The sequence below is a fragment of the Callospermophilus lateralis genome, chromosome 6 (genome assembly GCF_048772815.1).
Source record: "Callospermophilus lateralis isolate mCalLat2 chromosome 6, mCalLat2.hap1, whole genome shotgun sequence".
Lineage (NCBI taxonomy): Eukaryota > Metazoa > Chordata > Mammalia > Rodentia > Sciuridae > Callospermophilus > Callospermophilus lateralis.
Genome location: NC_135310.1, coordinates 156,655,740 through 156,678,196, shown reverse-complemented (window position 1 = coordinate 156,678,196; position 22,457 = coordinate 156,655,740). Strand labels below are relative to the sequence as shown.

Genomic DNA, 22,457 nt, shown 5'->3' with positions numbered 1-22,457 from the left:
ACGGTGTCACAGGACTGGTCAGTAGCACCCAATGCTTCAGACCGGACCAGCCAGGCGAAGGCGGAACAGCACACAGGGGGACTTAGCAACAGAGATGACCTGCACTGACTTGGCAAGAGCCCGGTCAGCAGAGCGGTGGGAATGAGCGCCAGGCGCGAGTTCTCATCTGATAGAACTTCCTGAACGAAACAAAGAAATCATCCATAACTCATTGGCTAAAGGCGTTCACCAGTTGTGAAGCTTACACTTTTTTTTTTCCCAAGCATTTTCATCTAGTTGGCAATTAAATAAGTAAAGCACTTGTACATGCTTTTCTTAATTACAGATTTCTTAATGCATTAATTTTCATGCACAAGCAACCAACCCCATCTGTGAAATGGGTTTGTTGCAGTATTGCATTAAAGCTGGGCGTACATGCAAAAGCTATTGTTAACTCAAACCAGTTAATGCAGTTTGCTCGTATGGAATATAATTACAAGAAACTTAGAATGTGACTCCAATGCTGAGAATTTGCAATCACAGTATAGTGATTATTTAAAAACTATGTCCTGAAAAGTTCTCTCACCTTCTACAGGTATAAATACCTCCAAAGATTATTTTCATAGAATGAACTGGTTTTTGAGTGCTGATGCTAGAGGTTAGAATTAACCCCTAGGAGTATAGTTAATCATGCTGTACTAGGCTTTTACTAATAGCATTTTCCTTCAGAGAATGTGATGTATAAACCAGTTCGCCTAAGTCAAGGTAGTGATGACCCTCGCCTCCTGCATTATTTCAGACATTTTTTCTCCTCCCTCAGTTCACTTATCTAATTTTTAAAATAATGAAGACAAATAAAATAAATTTTTCTTGAGGTAGAAGTGTTCCATGGCATTGCTGAAACTGAAGCCTATGCTGGTAAATATAAGACATGAGGTGTGGTGTGTGTGTGTGTGTGTGTGTGTGTGTACGCACGCACGCGCTTTTGAGAGGTGAGAGAGAAAGAGATGAGAGAGAAAGAAAGAGGACCAAGAAAGGACAGACAGGAGGAAATCCTGCCTCTCCTCCAGTCCTGCTTAGAAGTGTTTATTAAGAGTAAGATTCCGGCATTGCTAACCTCCTTGTCTCCTGAGGACAGAAGTCAGCGGAGAGAGAGGGCCCTGGGATGCTGTAGAGCCGTCAAACCACCAGGAACTGCACCCTTGACTTCTTGCTGGGCACAACAGTGACCTTCAAAACTAAGCCCATTCTTAGAAGGGCGTCCGTTCCTTTTGGTGGAGAGAACGGGTTTTACGCATCACACACAGTGCAAGACACACTCCAGGACTGTACATCTCTCACCTGGGACTTAACAAGCAAAGGGGTTTAGTCACACCACTTAGGGTGCACCAATGTCTTTTGAGTTGGGAAAAGGTACTCTGTTCCAACACAAGGGTAGTAAGGGCTACTTTGATGAAAATCAGGGTACAAAAATGGTTTACATTAAAAAAATTATATATATACACACACACACACATACATACATATACACACACATCTCAAGAAGCCAGAAGTGGTGTGGCACTCCTATGATCTCAGCAGCTCCAGAGTCTGAGGCAGGAGGATCTCGAGTTCTAAGCCAGCCTCAACACTGCAGCAAGGCCCTAAACAACATAGTGAGACTCTGTCTCTAAATAAAAATATTTTATTAAAAAAAAGGGGGGGGGGCTGGGGATGTGGTTCAGTGGTTAAGCCCCCTGGCTCAATCTCTGGTACAAAAACAAACAAACAACAACAACAAAAAGCAGGAAACAATCAAATTAAATTAAAAAAAACATGATTTTTGGCCATAGTGCAACTAAGAGTATGGTTTTGGTTTTGTTGTTTTTGTGGTGGTGGGGCTCTAACCCAGGGACACACACACACACACACACACACACACACACACCAGACAAGGGCTCTATCACTGAGCTATGCCCCCAGCCCCCAGTTTATGAAACTTTTTTTTTAAAAAATCACTTACATTTAATAATAAAAGACATTTCAAGCTTTAAAGTTTTGTGCCCATTGAATTTTAAAAGATGAAAAATACAGAAGAAAATGTATTTTAAAGTCTTTTTTGGTAGGGGAATAGAATTCAGGGCCTCACACAGGCTAGGAAAGTGCTCTACCGCTGACCTACAGCCCCAGCCCTATTTCAAAGCCTTTATATTAGATCAACACAACTATGCCTGATTTTTGGTCCACAATTATAAACTGTAATATCTTAAGAAGAACAATTATATTAATTTTTGCAAGAGAGAATACAGAATTGATTTAAGAAAAAAAAGGGTAAGTTTTCTTTGTTTTGAGATTTTAATTAATTTTGGGATAAATGAATTTTCCCTCTAGTGTAAAATCTGGCCCTTCTCTGTGGGCTTAACACAGAGGTTAACAGAAGGTTACTCACCTGGCAGTACCCAGGCCTTGTCCTGCTGGGGAAGCTCTCTACCCCCGGCTACACCTTCTAGAGTGACATCTTCTATCTGGAGACAAGGGCTCACCGAGTTGCTGAGACCGGTCTGCAGCTCTCCACCCTCCTCTCGGCCTCCCTGCTTGCTGGGGCCTCCGGTGTGCGCCATGCGCCCGGCTAGGAAAGTCTCTGGAGTGGAGCGGACGGTAAGAATTCCAGGACAGCTCCGTTAGAGACGAGGAGAGGAAACTTCAGAATTGACACCAGGCAGAGGGTCCGAGCCTGGAAACCCTGGAAGGGGCAAGGGAACAGAGGACCGCGAAAACCGAATCACCGGAACCGAGTTGTCAGAACGCGCAGAGGAAGCCCAGGGTGAGGCGAGGGGAGAAGGAAGGGCGCAGGAGGTTCCGGCGAGCTGGGCGTGTAAGGGCAGGAGCGGATGGTGGAACAGGGACACCCCGGAGGACAGCGACGGCCGGGGGCACCCAGGGCCCCCGCAGCATCGGCCTGACCCTGGAAAGGTCTGCGGCTCAGAAATGAAGCGCAACAAGAAACGGACGGTCTCCTGCCTGGTTACAGAGCAAGCAGAGCAGCTTCCCGTCCCGGTTTCCAGTTGCGCCACGGAGAGTCCTGACTTCCCAGCAGAAGCTCTGAGCCAAGGGGCACCATGAGCGCTGGCCTGTGCACTGGGGGTGCGCCTGCCAGGCCCCAGAAATGGTCCCAGCGACCAGTCAGACTACAGGGGACAGAGGGTGGCCCTGTGCATCTAGGCACAACTCCTGGCGGTAGGCAGTAGGGCAGAACAAGCATCCTCCATCTCCAAGGAGGCAGAGAAGCACGGAGGTGCGTGTCTGTAATCCCAGTGTCCCGGAGGCTGAGGCAGGAGGATCTCAAATTCAAAGCCAGCCTCAGCAATTTAGTGAGACCCTGTTTCAAAACAAAAAATAAACAAGAATTGAGGATGTGGCTCACAGGTTAAGTGCCTTTGGGTTCAATCCCTGGTACAGGGGGAAAAAAACAGAGTAAGATTAGCTACAGGAAGCTCCAGAAAAATCCAAGAATTTCATTCTATTGAGACAATTGTGATCATTGGAAAAATGAACTACCAATGAATGACAAGGAGCCCAACTGGCTTTGGTAGAATCATGATTTGCTTGTTACTTTATTCTCAAATAGGAGCTACTAATCTGGTGGATGTGAATATTGTACTTAAGGCAAATTTTGATTTGAGCAGACTATTTCCTAAAGTCGCATGCCATTTCCCCGTCTCTTTCTCACCTCAGATTTGGGATTCCTAAAGGTGTGTTTTGTTTTCTTTCTTCTCCTTCTCTTTCTCTCTCTCTCTCTCTCTCTCTCTCTCTCTCTCTCTCTCTCTCTTTAATGCCAGAATGGAACCCATAGCCTCCCAGCTAAGCCTGTGCTCCGCCCCTGAGCCACACCCCAGCCTCCCCGTGTTTTCTTGGTGTGTGTTTACTATTAACAAGTGGAAAACCCACATGACATAAAATTGACCATCTTAACCGTTTTCCCCCACCTTTCTTTTCATTTTTCCTCTCTAGCTTCCACATAGGAGACAAAACATACCTTTTGTTTTCCTTTGTGGCCTCATTCTTGACAAACTCTTATTCCTTCATCCATTAGGAAGTCTTGCAAATTAAATCTAATACATTGGTATTCAAGACATTCATACAAGTGGACTTGTTAATCCATGTAAATATGATGGCTGTTGCTATTATCTGTGAACAATGCATGACACTACTCACTTTTAAAACATTACCTGAAATCATAAGCCAACTTTACATATTTGTTTTATGCCAAATGGAAAAGAGGGTGGGGTGGATAACAGACTGCCCAGGTTCAGTTCTGCTTCTTCTTAACCATTGTCTGGGACAGAATGCTTCACCCCTCTGTACTTGATTTTCCATGTAATGTGCACCATTATCTCTTAAAGTTGGCATTAAATAAAACAATGTATCTGCCTGGAAAGAGCAAGTATCTAACAGGGGCTTAATACAAGTTGCTGTTGATGCCATCAGTGGTGGTAAGGGTGGTGGCAAAGCCTAGTGGTAACGTTTACGTGCCTCAGGGAAAGCCAGCATAACTTCCTATTTGAGAACTGTGTTCTCTGTCTGTCTTGGGCAAGCAGCCAGCCCAGGCCCAGGGCGGCTTGGTCCATGTGGGTTTGTTCCCCCTGCATGACGAGGAAGGAGCCCAGGGTGCTGTTATTGAACTGGCTGCATGTAGGTGACAGGCAGGGCTCTGGGTCGGCCTCTTGCTGGGCCTTCCCTCCTGACCACAGGACAGCACGGCTTTCTGAACTTCATGCCCTCCACATGCTGAGGAGGAAGGAAACAGGACCAGGCGCTCCCCAGTGGCCTCTCACCCACTATCAGGCAGGAAAATCGCCCCAACCCCCTTCCCTGGCGACTTGCCCCAGGTCCTCCCCTGGGACACAGGCTGCTGGGCTGCCACGGGCAGAAAGGAGCTGGGAAGTTGAGATCTGGCGTCTCCAGCCCAACAGTGGGAAGGGGATCTGCCACCAAGGAAAAAGGTGGCCTGGAGTCTGCCACTGTCCCCCTTTTCATTATCTGCCAGATCTGTTACTTCCAAAGGCTCACTTCAGATGCCCAGGCCAAAATCTCCTGCCCTTCCTCCACCTCTACACAAGGGCTCATTGTCCGAGGTACAGAGACCCACAAAGCCCTCCCATTCCCAAACGCATCAGAGCAGGTCCTCTTCAACCAACCCAGAAATTCACAAACATCCCTAAAAATACTGGGAAGCCCTGGGCCAGATGGGCTCCCGGGGCTGGGCTGGGACGGATGACTCACTCTTTTGTCCCTTGTGTTCCAGAGTTTCTTTCTCAGAAATCCCCCTGATCTCATCTCCCTGTTTTCTTCCTCTTCCATTAGATGGATCAAATGTCTTTCAAAATATCACCTTCCTCTGGTGGCAATGTAACAGCAGGAGGACAGTGGGAGAAAGAGCAGGACCAGCAGGATCCAGTGTGTGTCTGTGCGTGTGTGCGTGCATGTGTGTGTGTGTGTGTGTGTAGGGAGGATGAAGAAAAACAAGATTTGCCTTTTAACTTCACCCATTAACTTCCCAACATAATAATAATAATAAAAAAAGAAAAAAGACAGCAACACTTTCTGCAATTTGAGGATCTGTGTCCCTCTCATCCTTCCCCACCCCTCCCTTCCTACCTGGTACAATTTCTGCTCCCCTTTTGGCAAAAAAGAAAACAGCAGAAGGTTACAAAGATATACAGCAGCTGAAAAAGTCCTCAGAGCGGGAAGCCCCTGTCCAGGCGTCCACAGCCGAGCAGGAGCACAGCTCTCGTTTTCTGCCGTCCTTCAGAGGAAGCGCCTGGGCCCTCTAAACCCCTCTCTCTGCGAGACTCGCCTAACCAGCTGCCCTGGGCCCATCTTGCTTTTCAAAGATAACAGAGAATCCCAGGCACACAGCTCACCTCTCCAGGAGCCAACACAGGCCCCAGAAGTGGAGTCCCACTGGAGAGCTGGTCAGGGATCACACCACTGAAGGAACAGATGGAAGTCATCCCACACCAGCTCAGATCCCTGGAGAGTAAGAGATGAGTGAGATCCACGATGGGCCCAACAGCAGCAGACGAGGGTGCTGAGGCCCAGCACCCACAGGAGAAAAGGTCCACGTGGTGGAAGACAGGACCCCCCAAGACAGCACTGGTGTGACCAACCTCCAAGAAGACAGGAAAGTTTGGGGCTGCTAAGAGGAGTGTGGGCTTCACGTTGAGGGATGAGCCTTGGTCTTCAAAGGCTCTTCTGGAGAACCAAGACAACGCAGCAGGGTGGGGGTCACCTGGCCTACTGTCCTGGGAAGAGCATTGATAAAGCTGGTTGGGAATGGCCGCCCTCAGCTCACAGGAGCTGGCCCTCCACACCACTAGCCTGGTGAAGTGGCTTCCTGATGCCCCCTTCCTGGGGTCATACTGCTGCTTATTGGTTTCCACCATCTGGATAATGTGCCTGCCTGCTCGTGGGAACCGAGTGAGGTCGGGAATCCATGCAGACGCACAGAACCTGCCTGCACAACCTGGGAGTGTCAGCATCGTCCTGAGTTCCTCCCATCTTGATTTAGATAATCCTGCCACAGTCTGCAAGGGCCTGAGGCTGTAGAGCAGCATCTTGGGAGGCCCCAGATAACACTTTCAGGAAAGGTCAGCATATGGTTTGTGGGTTGCATAAGAAATAGGTGGTCTTGAGAGCTCAATTTGAGAAATACTGTTAAAGCATTCCATTAGGGGATAATCCTATTAAATTTAGAGAATTTGGCAGAACAAGGATTTGTGAAGGAATGTAGTGTTCTATGGGACGTTAAGTGTCTCTGAAACACTGAATAAATCTAATAACAATAACTCCTTGCGTTTGTGAGTTGCCTGTAGACACCAAGTGCTTACACATGTGCTATTTTAATTACTGCATGCAGGACCATCAGAAAATTCTACTTGTTGGAGGTTGCTGTCAGCTTCCTTGAGCTTTTGACTCTTCTCTGTCTCACGGGATTGGCTCCAGAGTAACTTTGTCTGTGTTACCATGTAGTGGCTGAGTTACCCTTTCCCAGCCACCCCCTTTGCCCCTAATGGAAGAGGATAGAGCCCACAAAAAACACAGAGGCCTGCGAAAATATTTATAATGAATTCCTCAAGTGTGGTTTGCAAACCACCTGCACCAGAAACACTTTTGTTTGTTTAAAAATATAGACATGCAGAAGTTCAAATTCCACCTCAATACGATAAATCCACATTTCCAGGCATGAGGACTGGAAATGCACATTTTTAACAATCACCCTAAACGATCCTTACGCATGCCAACCATGAAGGACGGTTGTTCTGATGTTTTCAGTGGGACAACTAAAAACACAGGCTGCCCAGCAGGCTGCGGGGCCAATGGCAAACATGTAAAATATAGCATATGAAAAGGATTCAGACTCACAGACCCACTCCTGAGCCCACGAATCCCCGTTCAACCTAGGACTGGGAGCCCAGGGTTGGGATACACACAAAGTTTAGGGGGAGCCAGAAAATTCACTAATTGAGATATACAATATCTTTTTTTTTTTTTTTGAGAGAGAGAGAGAGAATTTTTTTAGTATTTATTTTTAGTTTTCGGTGGACACAACATCTTTGTTTGTATGTGGTGCTGAGGATCGAACCCGGGTCGCACGCACGCCAGGCGAGCGCACTATCGCTTGAGCCACATCCCAGCCCAAGATATACAATATCTTAATGCAATGTGTATGTGTGTGTGTGTGTGTGTGTATACTGGGGGTTGAACCCAGGAACTTGTGAATGCTAAGCATGCACTCAACCACTGATCTATACTCCCAGCCCCATGTAATATTTATTTATTTATTTATTTATTCATTTATATATTTTAATTGCTCTCTTCTTTTTTTCATTGGTTGTTCAAAACATTACAAAACTCTTGACATATCATATTTCATACATTAGATTCAAGTGGGTTATGATATTTTTAAAAAAACAACATTATTACATAAAAATATCTATGATAAACATCTGCAAGGCACCATCAGTGTTCCTCAAACTTCCCTTTTGCCTGAGGCTCTGATGTGGTTTGCTGGGCACTGCCAGGAAGGCTCTTGGTTCCCCAGGTCACTTTGCTAACCGGGATTCATTCTATCTGAAGGTGGAGCCCGGGACAGAGAAATACCGACCCTCTCACCCTCGCTGGCCGTCCAGAGGGTCAGAAGGTGAGAGCCTAACTTCATTAATTTGGACACACTCTTCTTTCCTTGGCAAAGGAACGGGAAATTGAGTGCCCTGGCTCTTAACCAGACAGAATTCCATTCCAGTGATGGGATTAACTTGCCTAAGACATATAGGCTCATCAGAAGCCTGTGCTGATGCTCAGTTTAGGGACTCTCGGCAGCAATTGTGATGGCCAAATAGGTCCCTCTGTGGGGTGTCGCTGTGCCTCAGATGGAGCTTTCTGATAGACTCTTCTGGGTGTGTAAAATTTTAAATCCTTTATAAACATCAATGATTGGCATAATGGGTGTAATTATAGGTATCTAAAAAGGAGAAAATGTCTGTGTAACAGCTGCCAATCGCGGGTTTCAGGAAACAAGCAGTCACTTGTGGAGAGCCGGGCGCAGGGTATAAAGGCTCGGGTAATATCATTTCCAGATGGACCAGCTTGAATCATTGATGGCACCAAGATAGAGGGAAACGCACATCCTCCCCAAACAGAGCCATGCACAAACCCAAGGTTGGTGAATGGCAAATGCCATGGGGCTGCCGGTGGGGGGCGGGCGTGTCCGACTACATCCGTAAGAGCTAGAGGTGAATAGTTTCTGGGGCCTTTAAGCAGGTCTAGTTTTAGTTGTTCCACTGTTTTTAATGCCTGTGTTAATGGTAGCAAAGACTAGAAAGCAATCATCACTAGTTTGCATATGTCTGTCTCCTTACCAATGGGAATGGCAGGAAAGGAGATTTTTGAAATTTCTCCACTCCCCAAATGTTTGGGGCTGTGTTTGTTCATAAAGCACTGCGGCTTTCTGAGCAGTTCTTACAGCCGATTCTGTGAACAATACCTACCTGAACCTGAAAACACGACTCCCACTCTGGTGGACAGCCTGCGGGTTTGGAAGAATTAGGGGAATTAATTGGGAGAAGTTGAAACAACCTGGAGGAACCGACCCTCCGGCAGATTCCCAAGGCCTGTGAGCAGTCGACCTGCCCGCGAGTTGGAGTTGGAGGTGGGTCACCGACCTTCTGCTGAAGGTGAGTATCCCCTCCCACTCTTCCTGAATGTCCTCACCTCATTTTGTCCAACCACCCCCACTTCTACAAACGAACAGCTTTCCTGGACCTAACTAGCGCCTTCATTTTAAAACGTGAACCTATCTAGTAGTTAAGAGACTAAGGACAATTTAATCAAAATATTTCAATCATATTAGTGTTGTAACGTCTGCCTAACCAGGAAAGAAATTTTTGTTTGTAAGGGACAGGATTTTCATGGTGACATTGATAATGAGAGTTAAGCTTTGGATCGCAGATGATTTTACAGGGCAGAAAGGCCCCAAATGTCACACAGGTGTTGGGGATTTGGTAGGCTCCTTCTGCTGATGGGTCAAATGGCCTCTGAAGTTCCTTTTTAAACTAAAAAGTTTAAAATTCCATGAGCAACGACTCCGTGATGATACCCTAAGGTGTATTTTTTTTTTTTTTGGTAAAAAAAAAAAAAATTCTTTTTCGTTTTAAAGAAGACTCTTTTATGTAGAACAGATGAAAGGGGAACTGCTCTGGTTGTGTTGTTGTGGATTTTCTTTGTGCACGCTCCCGTCAAGACAGAAACGGGTGGTGCATCTCAGGCTCTGAGATGACTAGATAAAATGGGATCCCTTTGTGCTTCTAGACAGGGTATCCCTAAACCTCACCCAAAATACCTTTCGCCATTTTGCCCTGTGGATGTCCCACCCGTGCGATGTGGAGTGACAGGATCAGTGTCATGGGCACAGAGAGAAACCAGACAAGAGTGCCTGATGACATGGTGGTGTGGGACCAGAACACTCCGGTCCCTCAGTTATTAAAAGTCAACCCAGTAGTAACATGTATCCTGAGACATGCCTGGAGCCTCCTCCTCTCCTAAGTCAACTGGAGATGCCTGGAGTGGAGAGACACCTCCTCCCTGTTTCAAAGCCTGGCTCCTACAGGGTGTGGGGAAAGCAAGGATCCAGGGGACCTAATGGCCACCGATGTGGTCCAGGCTGTGTCTATCACTGAGTCAACTCTCCCCCAACACCTGTGGGTGGAGGATGGCCTCCTGGCAGGTGGCGTCCGTCTGCTGGTTTTCCCAGGCACACTTACGGGGGTTTTTCCTGACATCTCCATGTGGTTAGAGCTCTTCAGCCTGAATTCTTCCTGACCCTTGTAATTTCTGCTCCCCAGAGTGTTTTCCGTAGCCTTCTTGCTTCCTGGACTCCCAGTTGCGTCTACCTGACTCACAGACTCACGTCCTTGCTCTTACCTTGGATGGTAAAAGGCGGATAGTGGACCCCCGCCAGCCTGCCTCCCGGCCCAGCTTCCAAATCAGATGAGTGACTACCGGAGAAGGAGCGCCCACCTCCCTTCCTATGGACACTCCAACCTCTCCAAATTGTTGTTTTGGAGAGAACCTTGAAATTTTCCCATCAGTCGGCTTTGGAATGAGTCAAGCACCCACTTCTTCATTTTCTTCCTTCCTCTTTTCCATCCGTGTGCTTACGTGGACTGGGATGGGTGCTGTTAAGAGAGTACTGATTATGGCAGAGACCTTGGGCTTCCTCTCCCTCAGAAAACGGCAGTCAGAGGCAGAACCTGAGGGAGGGCCATCAGATCCCAGCAGCGGATGCAAAGGTCAGGGACAGGAAAGTGAATCCGCTCACTTAATCAGAGGGTAGATGCTGCAACGTGGGTTCAGAAGTGTCCTGCAGGCAGTTCACTTTTTGGCAAGTGATATCAGAGCGTGCACAGCTATCTTGGTGAAGGTGAAACACAGAGAAAAGGAAGATTGAGTGTTGGAAGTCAGTAGAGGCACATAGGAAGACTAAAACAAGACCTGAGCCATATTAACACCTGCAGCTTGAGGCTCCACAAGGAACTGCTTAACCTGTTCCCCAGAGCTGCCTGCCTCTTGGGGGCTCCTTCTTCCAGAGCTCCTGTGAAATTTCCAGCTTCTTATAGTCACTCATTTCTTTGCAATAAAGCCCCATGATTTCAGGTTACCTGAATGAATTTCTGTGCCTTGCAATCACAGCCTAGCAACCAAGCAAGACCAATAACAGAAACGAGAAGCGGTCCGAAGAGTTCCAATGGAGGAGAGCTGATCTCTGTTTGGGTCAGCAGTGCTGAAATTGCTGTATTTCGTCGCCAGGCCCAGTGCTGAGACTCTCTCTAGCATTCTATTTTTTCATTCATATGTTATCACAACCTGGGACAGGAAAATATCTCAGCATGATTTACAGATGTCTCTGCACACATGCTAAAATAACCTATTCACCTTCTGTAGAGGACAAAATGATTGTTTCAATGTTTGGTTTAATTTTGAACCTTAGTTTGTTTAGACTTATCTTTAATTTTTCTCCCCAATACCCACTTTCCACTTAGCCATCTTCAGGGTGAGAAAATGTCAAAAGAGCCTATGTCTATAACACAAGTCTTTCCACTTCTAGTAGCTACTCAAGAAAAACACCCACATTAGAAAAGACATATATTAAAAATACATTGTTATAACCATAAAAGCCAAAATTCATCTTCGCTGGTGTTTCCTTAATTTACTTGACCCTGATGTTTACAGAATACCCATGATACCCTAAAAGACACTATTTGGGAATAATCTTGGGTGAAACCATTCGAGAAATACTTTTTGCAACCTCAGCAATATCCTTCTGTCCCCAGCCTCCCAATTTCCCCTCGACAACTTCTGGATTCACTGGATGCTCATCCAAAAGCTTAAACTAAAACTCTTAGCAAACTTCCAAATGTACTTAGCACGACCTCTTTCAAAGACAGGCCTCGGAACCTCCTCCTGCCCAGGGGAGGAACAAAGTGCAGTGTGTTTTGAGACTACAGCCCCACAACTTCCCAGGAACTTCAAATAAATTATTCAAAGTCTATCTTCTCCAGGGATTGGCAAACAGGAGAGATAAAAGGCCCACATAGGGAGTGTGGGAAAGGGGAGGGAGAGAGCAGGGGCTGAAGGGTGGGTGGGTGGGTGGGGGTTCCAGAAGAGACGATTTCCCAGGTTTTAGGTGTTGGAGCTGGCAAAGTCAGGACGTGCACTGGTAAGAAAGTGGCAATTAACCACACTGTACAATGGGAGCTAATTGATCTTTAATCAGAGCCAGGTGCTCAGCTCTTACAAAGCAGTCGCATGCAGCATCCAGGGAGCCAACCATCACCAGACACTAGGGACAGCCCCAGAGGTCGGAGTGCGCTCACTGGCCTCCAGCTTCTCCCCTGCATGCTGCGTCAGGAAACAGCCCATTTACTGGGTTTTAAACTAGAATTATGTAATTGGAAAAACAGCTCAAGAACCGAGGAGGCTGAATCAATCATGTTTCAGTTATTTCTTACGTCCTACCCTTTAGAAACAAAACAAAAAAACCTTAAATGGAATTCTCATTCGAATGTCTTGTATGTAAAGCAAAGCAATCTTGTGTACCATCGCACCAATGAGTCCCAACTCTGGCCTTAAGAAATCTGCAGGGTGAAGGAAGAAGGCCCTGTGGAAGGTTCCTGCCATGACTTGACTTGGGCCTGGCTCCTCTGGCAGGACTCCAGAAACCAATTGCCCTGAATTGAAACTGTCAGAAGAAAATAAAATGGGCTAAATTTACGATCACCTGTATCCACAGACATCCACACACAGAAGTGCTTTGTTAACGAAGGCACAGACCAAAATGCAGCCGCGGGTCACACAGCCCCCTGGGAAATACCGTTTGGTGATGTGAGGGTTTTTTTTTTTTTTCTTCTTCTTCTTCTTTTTAACATTTAAGCAGGAAAACAACACATGCAGGAAACCATAAAACCCTTCTAGTTAACTGTAGCCAACGGTCAATCTCATTAGGATAGAATGGTTAGGCTGCGGCCTCTCCAGGCCCCGCACACTCCCCAGAACAACTTCCAATTTTCACACTTGTTGGAAGCTGTCGACAAAGCAGAAGTTCCACTCTCTATATTTATACCCTTTCCCTTCTCCTCTGCCTTCTAACCTCAGTCCCCTATGTTCCTCTGTGAGCACACATTTGAACTGGCGCTTGTGCGCGCACGCGCGCGCACACACACACACACACACACACACACACACACGTGTTTACTCAATTAATTAATTAAACTTACACTTTCAGCTGGAGTGGTAGTAGACATCCTTGGGAAAATCATGGGGATCACAGGGTGCAGGGAAGCTGGTTGGGGTGGGGGGTGCGGCCAGTCCTCACCAGGGGCCCAGCCCTGGGGAAGTTCATTTCTCTTTTACTCAAATGGAGAGGACATCTATTTTAAGGTATCACTTCTGAGCTGACTGATGGGCTCAGGAAACAGGGTTCCAGTGCCCTCCCCTTCCCTGCTGGGCTCAGAGCTTGCCAGGCAAGGTTACCACTGAACAGCACCTCCTTTCTCATTCTGTGACCTCAGTCACCAGTCACCAAGTCATTCTCAACTCAGCTTCTCCATGTTAAAAAAGTGGGTGGTGGGGAATAATCCTTTATCTGCAAATTTATTGAGAGAATATGCTAAAATGCAATGGGAGCAGTAATTTCCAAACTTCGGTGAGCACTGGAAATATATGGGGAGCCTATGAGGATCCTACCTCCACAGTGTGACCGAGGCCTGATAATCTGTAAAATCTCTACCTTTAAAAAGAATCCTCCAATAATCCTCTTGCTGGGGATTCGTGTACCAGACCGGAAACGTGGACTCAGAGCCTACTGCTGAGGCTGTAGTGTCTCCCCTGTGGCTGGCAGGGTGCTGGCTTGTACAGGCATTACCTTTCTATAATAGCCATGAGGTAAAGGGCCTGGAGGTATTTGCTGAGCTCCTCCAGTGGCTGGGCACTACCCGCATCCCACAGGAAATAGGGTTTCACTCCATCCTCACAACTGTACACCTCAGACAGCAGTCGATTTTATGATTGCGAACCCTGCAGTTCCAAGAGGCTGACAACTCTGACAGTAGCCTCTCCCTAGGGAGTCTCAGAGCCAGTTTCCACCAGGTTTTCACCAAGTGCAGGGCTCCCACTTCCCCCAGGCAGCCTAAGATGCAAATGCATTTTGGATGCTCTGCAGGCCCCATGGAAACAATGCAAATGTTAAGTCAACAACTAAGAAACAAACCCTTGTTATGCAAAAAGAACTAAGGAAAGCAAAATTGGGGGTACAAAATGGATTCAAGGTCTAGTCTAATGGGAGGGTCTGGTCTGGCTATCCTGGAGTGCTGGAGACCTGAAAAGGTGGATGAAAATCATCGTGTGCAAGGCCTTGACATGTGAATCCTGCACTTTATTCTGGGCAAAGAGACATTGAGGTAGACATTGGCACATGCCTGGAGGTGCCCTGCCCACTGCAGCTTTCTGATAGCTACAGTGAACAATCTAGGAATGTGTGTGGAGGTAATTTTCAAGACTGAATCAGAGGGTCAGGGGTAAACATGAATGAACATGGGCTAGAGAGGGATTTTGCAGGACTCAAGGCGGGGGAGAGGGAGAACAAAACAAAAACCCCCAGAAAGAAGGAGAAAGCACACTGGCCTTCCACCCTGACAAATCCAAATAGGTAAAATGGGTTTTCATTCTTGGAATTCATCCTTTGGGGGGGGGGCTGAGGGGGACATATGCATCTTTCATATACTTTCTTGGAACTCCTAAATTGTTTAAAAATTATAATTAATGCTGGTTAATCCATGAAACCTACACTGCTCAATAAACCAGTCACAAGACAGAAAAAATAAAATTTATGATGAAGCATCAAGGCATTCACCACATCATGTTTGCAAATTAGTGTTTCCTGCAACACAGGACATACTTGGTAAAGGGTGACGTCCACTATCTCCCCAGAGTCCCTTCGTGTCCCCTGTCACCACAGACCCTCAGCAAAGATCCAGATGGCCTTTCCAGGCACCTGACCCAACAGCCACAGCATCACCTTGCATGGGCCATTATGTTTCTCGGTACCTGAAGAGTTTCAGCTAGGTATCGATAAAACCGACTTCAGCAAGTAACACTGATTTACATTTCTGATGGAACACAGGGCCAGAAGCAGTGTCTTTTAAGAAAAATTGCTTGATCATCTTAAAAGAAAATCTGAAACCTACTCTTTTCCATTGATCCAAATTATCCGGAAGAAAAAGCCACACTAAACTATTGGGTTTCTTAGGTGTGTTATGCCTTGAGCCACCGACCATGTATCATTTCTGAATGAAAATTAATTCAGAAGAAAAAGTCCAAAAATACATTTATTCTACTACTTGCTAGGAAATACATACTATACATTGCATATAAAAGCTTAAATGTGGGGCTGGGGATGTGGCTCAAGCGGTAGCGCGCTCGCCTGGCATGCATGCGGGCCCGGGTTCGATCCTCAGCACCACATACAAAAAAAAAAAAAAAAAAAAAAACAAAGATGTTGTGTCCGCCAAAAAAAACTAAAAAATAAATATTAAAAATTCTCTCTGTCTGTCTCTCTATCTCTCTCTCTCACCTCTCTCTTAAAAAAAAGAAAGAAAGAAAGAAAAGAAAAGCTTAAATGTGTATCAAAATCCCTTAAAATGTTTCCCCCCAGTGCTGGGGACCAATTCCAGGGCTTGTTCCATGCTAGGCAAGCCTTCTACCACTGAGCAACATCCCCAGTCCCATAGTTCTTAAAATATTTTAAGCATCTGCCCTTACATGGAAAAATCAAGGGAAAATAAATAGTTCTAGCAGGAGAACCCTACAAAATAAAAATAGCCTTCACATGCATCATTAAAAAAAAAAAAAAAAACAGGCATCATGTAGGTAAACTAATCACAGTATCATCCCAATGAGGATGAACATTGGGCATTGTTCCGCACAAGAGTCCTTCCTCCTTTCCCCAAAGATCTCTGAAGAAACTTAAGGTGCTGTGCTGTTTCAAGATCTTTTTTAAAAATGGGATATTCTAACTGCAGAATACACATGTAATTAAAAACTTGTTAGCAGCACACATGAAAAAAATTGGAAATTAATAGCTATCTCTAAGAGATGAATTATATTAAAACAATCATTATATTATTTTGGAGAGGGAAAAACTACTGCTTCTTACTGAACAAAATGCTTGTTTTGGCCTACAGTCTCCAAGAATCTCTTCTTCCAGCTACACATTCCAGGACCCAGGCCACTCCCTTACCTAGCAGCCATCCAGACTGGGGGATTACTCCCCAGCACATCTGCTCTTTAACCCTTCCTCTCCAGTGCTGAATGGCTGAGACACATCATGTTTTACACATTTTTACTTAACAGACATTTAGAAGTGAAGATGGCTTTTGTTACAGCTAATGGAGATTGGTGGCCTCACCCCAATAAACAGGAAATGGTGCTACTTAAGTTGTATGTTCCAAACCAAATAGTAATGGACCTAGTAAACCCAAGGCACTTTTGTGTCTTCACATACCGGTCTCAATAATAGTGCTGCGCCTGGTGCTCAGAAAGAATAAGCCCTGCCAGATGAAGCCCACCGTGCTGTTCAGACCGAGTGGGCCAGTGAGGCACTACAATTGTGGTATTTCCCACACAGGGCACAGCACAAGATGGGCCATCTGGGCACCTGGTGACCTCCCCGTCATTGAAGACACACACACCTTTTGCATCTCTAACTAACTAGCAAAGGCTTTCTCCACCTCTACTAATAACTTACCAGGCTCATTATGTTCTTCGTCTGGGTGCAACAAAGCCTAGCTACTACTAGATGGTCAAGTACTGGCAAGGTAAGGAGAAAGCAGCTTCAGAAGCATAAAACAAAACCACAGAAAGACCCTGCCAGTGGGATCAGTGAAGAATCCCATCCCCCACGCCCCTCCCCCCCTTCAGATTTCAAGACAAAGGGTGTGCTCCCTTAAATGTAGTAAACTCAGAAAATTCCTCGAAAGCCGGGTGGAGTTGACACATATTCAGCTGACGCCATCATTTTGGGGTCAGGGCCTGCCAAATCTGGCCAAGAGGAACTTGGTACTTGCCAATAAGGTGGCACTCAGACCCTACTCCTCCAAAGCCAAGGCAGATGGGAGGTGGTCTACCCACACAGTAGGGCCCTCCTGATCTCAAGTGCTGGGCAGAAGAATGACAAAAGTCAAGATTTAGGGTTCAGTTCCAGCTGATTTTATTTCCTTCTCAAAAAAAGTTATTTACAGAAGGTATATATCAACAATCTGACAGGCAGTGAACTTGACATGATTAGCTGGCATGATTTTTTTTTCTTTTTTTTTTCTCCCCCAAACATTGTTTTTGTGGCCTTGAATTTTAAGACAAATATTCTACACGGCATATTGCACAGGATGGATGGCAAAAAAAAGTTTAAAAACAAAAACCCTTAACGGAACTGCCTCAGAAGGCAGACGTCCCGGTGCCTGTCCTTATTTTAAACATACATACACACAATCTTTTTGCTTATTATAATACAGACTTAAATGTACAAAGATGTTCTCCACTTTTTTCAATCTTAAACACAACAGCTATAAACCGGAACACATATGCTATCATCATGCCATAAGACTAAAACAATTATATTTAGCGACAAGTAGAAAGGATTAAATAGTCAAATACAAGAATGAAAAACGCAGTACATAGTGTCGCGAACTCAAATCGGCATTTAGATAGATCCAGTAGTTTAAACGGCACGTTTTTGCTTATAAAAAAAGTGCAAAAAAGATGTGGTTTACAAGTTAAAGCTACAGGATCCCTTTTTGCTGTAAATGCACCAGTTTTAAAGCCTCTGGACAGAAGAGTATTTCGTTTAAATATCTTATTTTTCTTAAAAAGCTCTGAATGCTTGGCTAATTCTCCTCCCCATTCTCCGAGCCTGGGGTTGAAAGGGTGGACACTGGTGGCAGGTTAAGGGATGCTGTCACTTTAAGAAGCCTGCAGATTGAAGTGTAAACATGGAGAAATTAGGGGCTGATTTTTTAAACTGTGTGAGATATTAACCAGCCGCCCTGTTATAAAATCAGGAAATCCAAACAGCGATTTACACCGATTAACACCCCCTTTATATATTTTTTACAAAAATACACTGAGAAAATAATCAAACGTTTTCATCTCTCTTGTCTTTTTTTGTTTTTTAAAAGTGTCAAAAGTCTACATTTAAATATAAAAAATTAAAAGTTAAAACTCTAGCCCTTCAGTGAAGGAGACGTAAAATGGCGTGGGTAACAACAACTACAAAAAAAAGAAAAAAGTAAAGGAAAAGAAAAGGAAAAAAAAGAAAAGAGGGAAACAAAGAAAAAAAAGAAGAACGTTAAAAATAAAGCCAAAAGAAAAGAAATCCAAAAAAAAAAAAGGAAAGAAAAAAGGGATAACATAAGAAAAAAAATAAAGGTTTGGCCAGTATAAATACGTCCACATATAAAATGGCATCTGATTACATTTACAAGGAAAAAAAAAAAAAAAACAACCAAAAAAAAAAAAAAAAAACCAAAAACGAGGATGGAGCATCGGTGAGGGAAAAACACGTCTTCTCATTTACACCTATAAGGAATAAACACATACACACTGAGAAAAATTTGGTCCTGAATTGTTTTTTTTTAAAGTCCAGCACAGATTTGAGTTGCGTTTGAATCCTTTAAAGAGTTAAGAATGAAAAAAAGCTGGTGATAATTCTGTTGTAGGAATCAAACATAGCGCCATCTATCTGCTTCTTATATTACCCTACACTATTTTAAAAACTGCTCAACAGTCTTATACAGAAATCTTTAAAAGATAGACAGGATAACATGCTATATTAACCCCACCAGTGAAATAATCCAACACCATCACGATTCCGAGTAAGAGAAGAAACCTTTCCCCAAGCCACTCGCCCTCCGCGGCGCGCGCGCATCAGTCTCCTCCCGGCGCCGGCCGCGCCCCGGGCACCCGCGCTGCGCCCCGGGCACCCGCGCGGCGCCGGACCCTGGGGTCCGCGTCCCCCGCCCCGCCCGCCGCCGCGGCTCCCCGGGGCCCCCAGTCCCTTCCCCGCGCGGCCACGCCGCCGGGCCCGCCTCGTGTCTCCGCCTCTGGCTGCAGGGACAAGGAAAAAAAGAAAGAGGGACAGAAAAACCAAAAGGGGCGTTCGCCAGCGTGGAGTCTCGGTCCCTGCGCTCCCCTCCGCCTCTGCGGGCCGCAGACCTTCGCCCCGAGCCTTCCTCCCCTGCAGGCGCTGCTAGGGGGTGGGGGCGCGCAGCCTTCACCCCCGCTCCTCTCTCGACCAAGAAACCCAGTAAAAACAAAAGCAAAAGCCACCAAAGAGGCGAGGCAAGAGGGCGAGATTCCTCCAGTCTCCAAAAAACTCCCCGGCTTCTTTCTTGCTGGGGGTGCGCACAAGTCCGGAAGCTCGCTGGAAGGAGGGGGGGGGTCTCTTCAAGCAAAGGGGAGGAAACTCGAAGTAGCTTTTTCGCCATCAACCACAACATCAATAACAATAAAGGTCGCCCTGTCTACCTCGCCTCCTGTGCGTCCCTCCGCGGGACCGCGGCGCCACGGCCCGGGAGGTGGGGATGCGGCGCGGGTCCAAACGCCCCCGCGCTCCTCTCCAAGCCAGCGCTGCTCACTTTCTTCTTTATCTTCTTTTTATTTTCCCTTTTCTCTTTCAACTCTTCATCTGTTTTTTTTCTATTTTTTCTTTTTTTTCTATTTTTTCTTGTTTTCTTTATTCTTTTCCTCTCTTCCCTTCGTCCCTTCTTCTCCCAGCCCGCACCCTTCAGTAGGTGAAGACCAGGTTGGAGATGCTGGACTCCAGCCAGTCTCCCGAGATCATCTCGCTCACCTCGGGCGTGCAGTAGTCCGGGAACTCGAAGTGCGAGCCAGAGCCGGGCTCAAAGTTGAAGTCCAGGTCCCGGTCCAGCGCCGACGACGAGCTGAAGCTGCCCAGGGACATGCTCTCAAAGTTTGAGCTGGGGTTCAGGTCGAGCAGGTCGTCCTCAAACTCGTCGTCGGAGGATGAGCCCGAGGAGGAGGAGGAGGAGTGAGACGAGGTGGAGGACGCGTGCGAGGGCGCGCTGGACGGGGCGGGCGAGGCGGCGCGCAGGCTGGCATAGCCGCGGTGGTCCGCGGGCGAGCGACCGGCGGCTGGCGACGAGGCGGCGCTGCTGCGGCCGCTCAGGCTCGGCGCGTCGGGCGAGCAGCCCGCGCCCCCCTCCTCGTACAAGCCCAGGGGGTCGCTAGGGTCTGCGCCCGCGCCCAGGCCGCCCACCGGCGAAGCCGACGCGCCCAGGCCGCCAAACAGGTAGACGCGCTTCACCTTCTTCTCAGCCAGGTGTTTGCCCGGGGCCGCGAGTGCGGTGGAGGCCGAGGCCGCGGCGGAGGCCGAGGCCGCTGCGCTGGGAGTCCGCGCCTTGTACAGCGCATGGTGGTCGGAGGCCGCCGCGGCGCCCAGGGGCAGCAGGGCGGCGCCCGCCTGCTCGGCGGCGAAGGAGGCGGCCGCAGCTTTCCCGCCGCCGCCGCCGCCCGCCAGGACCAGCTTGGCGTGCGGCTTGCTGACCCCGCCGCCCGCGCCGCCCGCCACCTTGGAGCCGCAGCTCTTCTTCTGAGCGGGTTTGGAGTTGGCGCCGCCGCCGCTCGCGCCGCCGCCTCCCCCCGCGTTGCCGCTCCCGCCGCCGCCGCCGCCCCCGTGGCTGCCCCCGCCGCTGCCACCGACCTTGTCTCCCTTCTCCCCGGGCTTGGAGGCGGCGGCGGCCGAGGAGCCTGAGCTGGCGTTGCCGGACTTAACCTTCTTCCTGGGCCGGTACTTGTAGTCGGGGTAGTCAGCCATGTGCTTGAGGCGCAGCCGCTCCGCCTCCCGAATGAAAGGGATCTTGTCGCTGTCTTTGAGCAGCTTCCAGCGTTTGCCCAGCCGCTTGGAGATCTCGGCGTTGTGCATGTCGGGCGACTGCTCCATGATCTTGCGCCGCTCGATCTGCGACCACACCATGAAGGCATTCATGGGCCGCTTGATGTGCCCGCTCGGCGTCTTGCACCAGCTCGGGTCGTCGGCCTTGCCGCCCGTGGAGGCGGTGGAGCCGGGCGTGGGGGAGGAGGCGATGCCCAGCTCGAGGCCGGCGCCCGAGTCCGAGCTCTCGCCGGCCAGCAGCGCTTCCGTGTTCTCGGCGTTGTTGGTTTGCTGCACCATGGCCCCGGCTCCGCGGGCGCCCACGCGCGCTCACACCCTCGCGGCGGCCGCGGCGCGATCGCCGGGCCCTCCCGGCTCCCCGGGCCAAGCACACGCCGAGCTGGCGGACGCGCGCGGCTGCCAGGCGGGCCCCTCAACTCCTCGCCGAGGCGGAGGTGGGCGAAGAGAGAAAAGTCCCCAAAAGATTCGGGAGAGGAGTACTCCGCCTCTCGCAGAGGAGTTATAGTTCCCAGACTGGAGAGCCTCTCTCCCCCGCTCGCTCTGGGTCTCACCGCGCTGCAGCTTGCTCGGTGCGGGCTCTGAGTCTGGAGACCGTGCTAGGTGGAAGAGGAGTTTCTTGAATGCTGGTGCTGAAGCTTCTTCCACTGCAAGTTTCTCGCCGCCTCCCAGGCAAGTCTCTCTCTCTCTCTCTCTCTCTCTCTCTCTCTCTCTTTTCTCTTTCCCCTGAAGCAGTTGATTCCAGTTCACCAGCGCACTCGGTAGCTCAGGAAAGCGACATAGTCTCTATCACTCAGTCCCTTTCCTACAATGCAAAGCAAAAACGACTCTGGCTCCGGGACTCTCTGTGGGCGGAATCGGCACTAAGGAGTTTGTGCAATTATTTTGTTGCAAGGTAGGAAGCCAAAAAGCCTGCGTGCAACAGACTGGCATGAATAAATGTATGTTTCCCCCTCCCTTCTGCAAGAAGGGAGCTGGTAATGGCAGAGTTCCTCCGGTGCAGAATCTTAAAGAGCGTGCAAGAGCTAGAGACCCACGAAACAGGCCTCTTCCCTGCACACACAGTTTCTCTTGCTGCAGCTTAGAGCAGACCCCAATTCCGCCTCGCGCCTCTTTATCCTTTCACAGACTTGGCCTCAGCCAATCAGCCGCTGTAACTAACGCTTCCTCGTGCCAAGCCCCTCCTCCCGGCTTCCCATTGGCTTGGAACCCGGTGCAATAATAATCTCCGCGTGCAATGAGAAGCTCCAAATCTGACCTCATTCCAATTTACAGAGCAAACTTTTTAAAAGGGCTAGAAGTACAGCTGAGATTTCTGCTGCCTCTTTTTTCGTTTTGCTGTGTGTGTGTGTGTGTGTGTGTGTGTGAGAGAGAGAGAGAGAGAGAGAGAGAGAGAGAGAGAGAGAGGAGGATGTTAATGCATGAAATTATTAAGGGGAGAGACGGAAATGTATTCTAACCATTATGTTAGATAACAAGG

General features: G+C 47.9%; 1 protein-coding gene across 1 annotated transcript; it reads right to left on the bottom strand.

Annotated features, from left to right (window-relative positions):
* Positions 1–19,150: 19,150 nt before the first annotated feature.
* Sox4 (SRY-box transcription factor 4) lies at positions 19,151–21,744 on the bottom strand. The gene has a single exon (XM_076857928.1). It carries the CDS (start codon positions 21,257–21,259, stop codon positions 19,853–19,855), a length of 1,407 nt encoding a protein of 468 aa, XP_076714043.1. The 5' UTR covers positions 21,260–21,744; the 3' UTR covers positions 19,151–19,852.
* Between the last annotated feature and the right edge of the window lie 713 nt (positions 21,745–22,457).

Coding starts and splice junctions, on each gene's coding strand:
- Sox4 (XM_076857928.1), bottom strand. CDS start 21,259: ATGGTGCAGCAAACCAACAACGCCGAGAACACGGAAGCGCTGCTGGCC.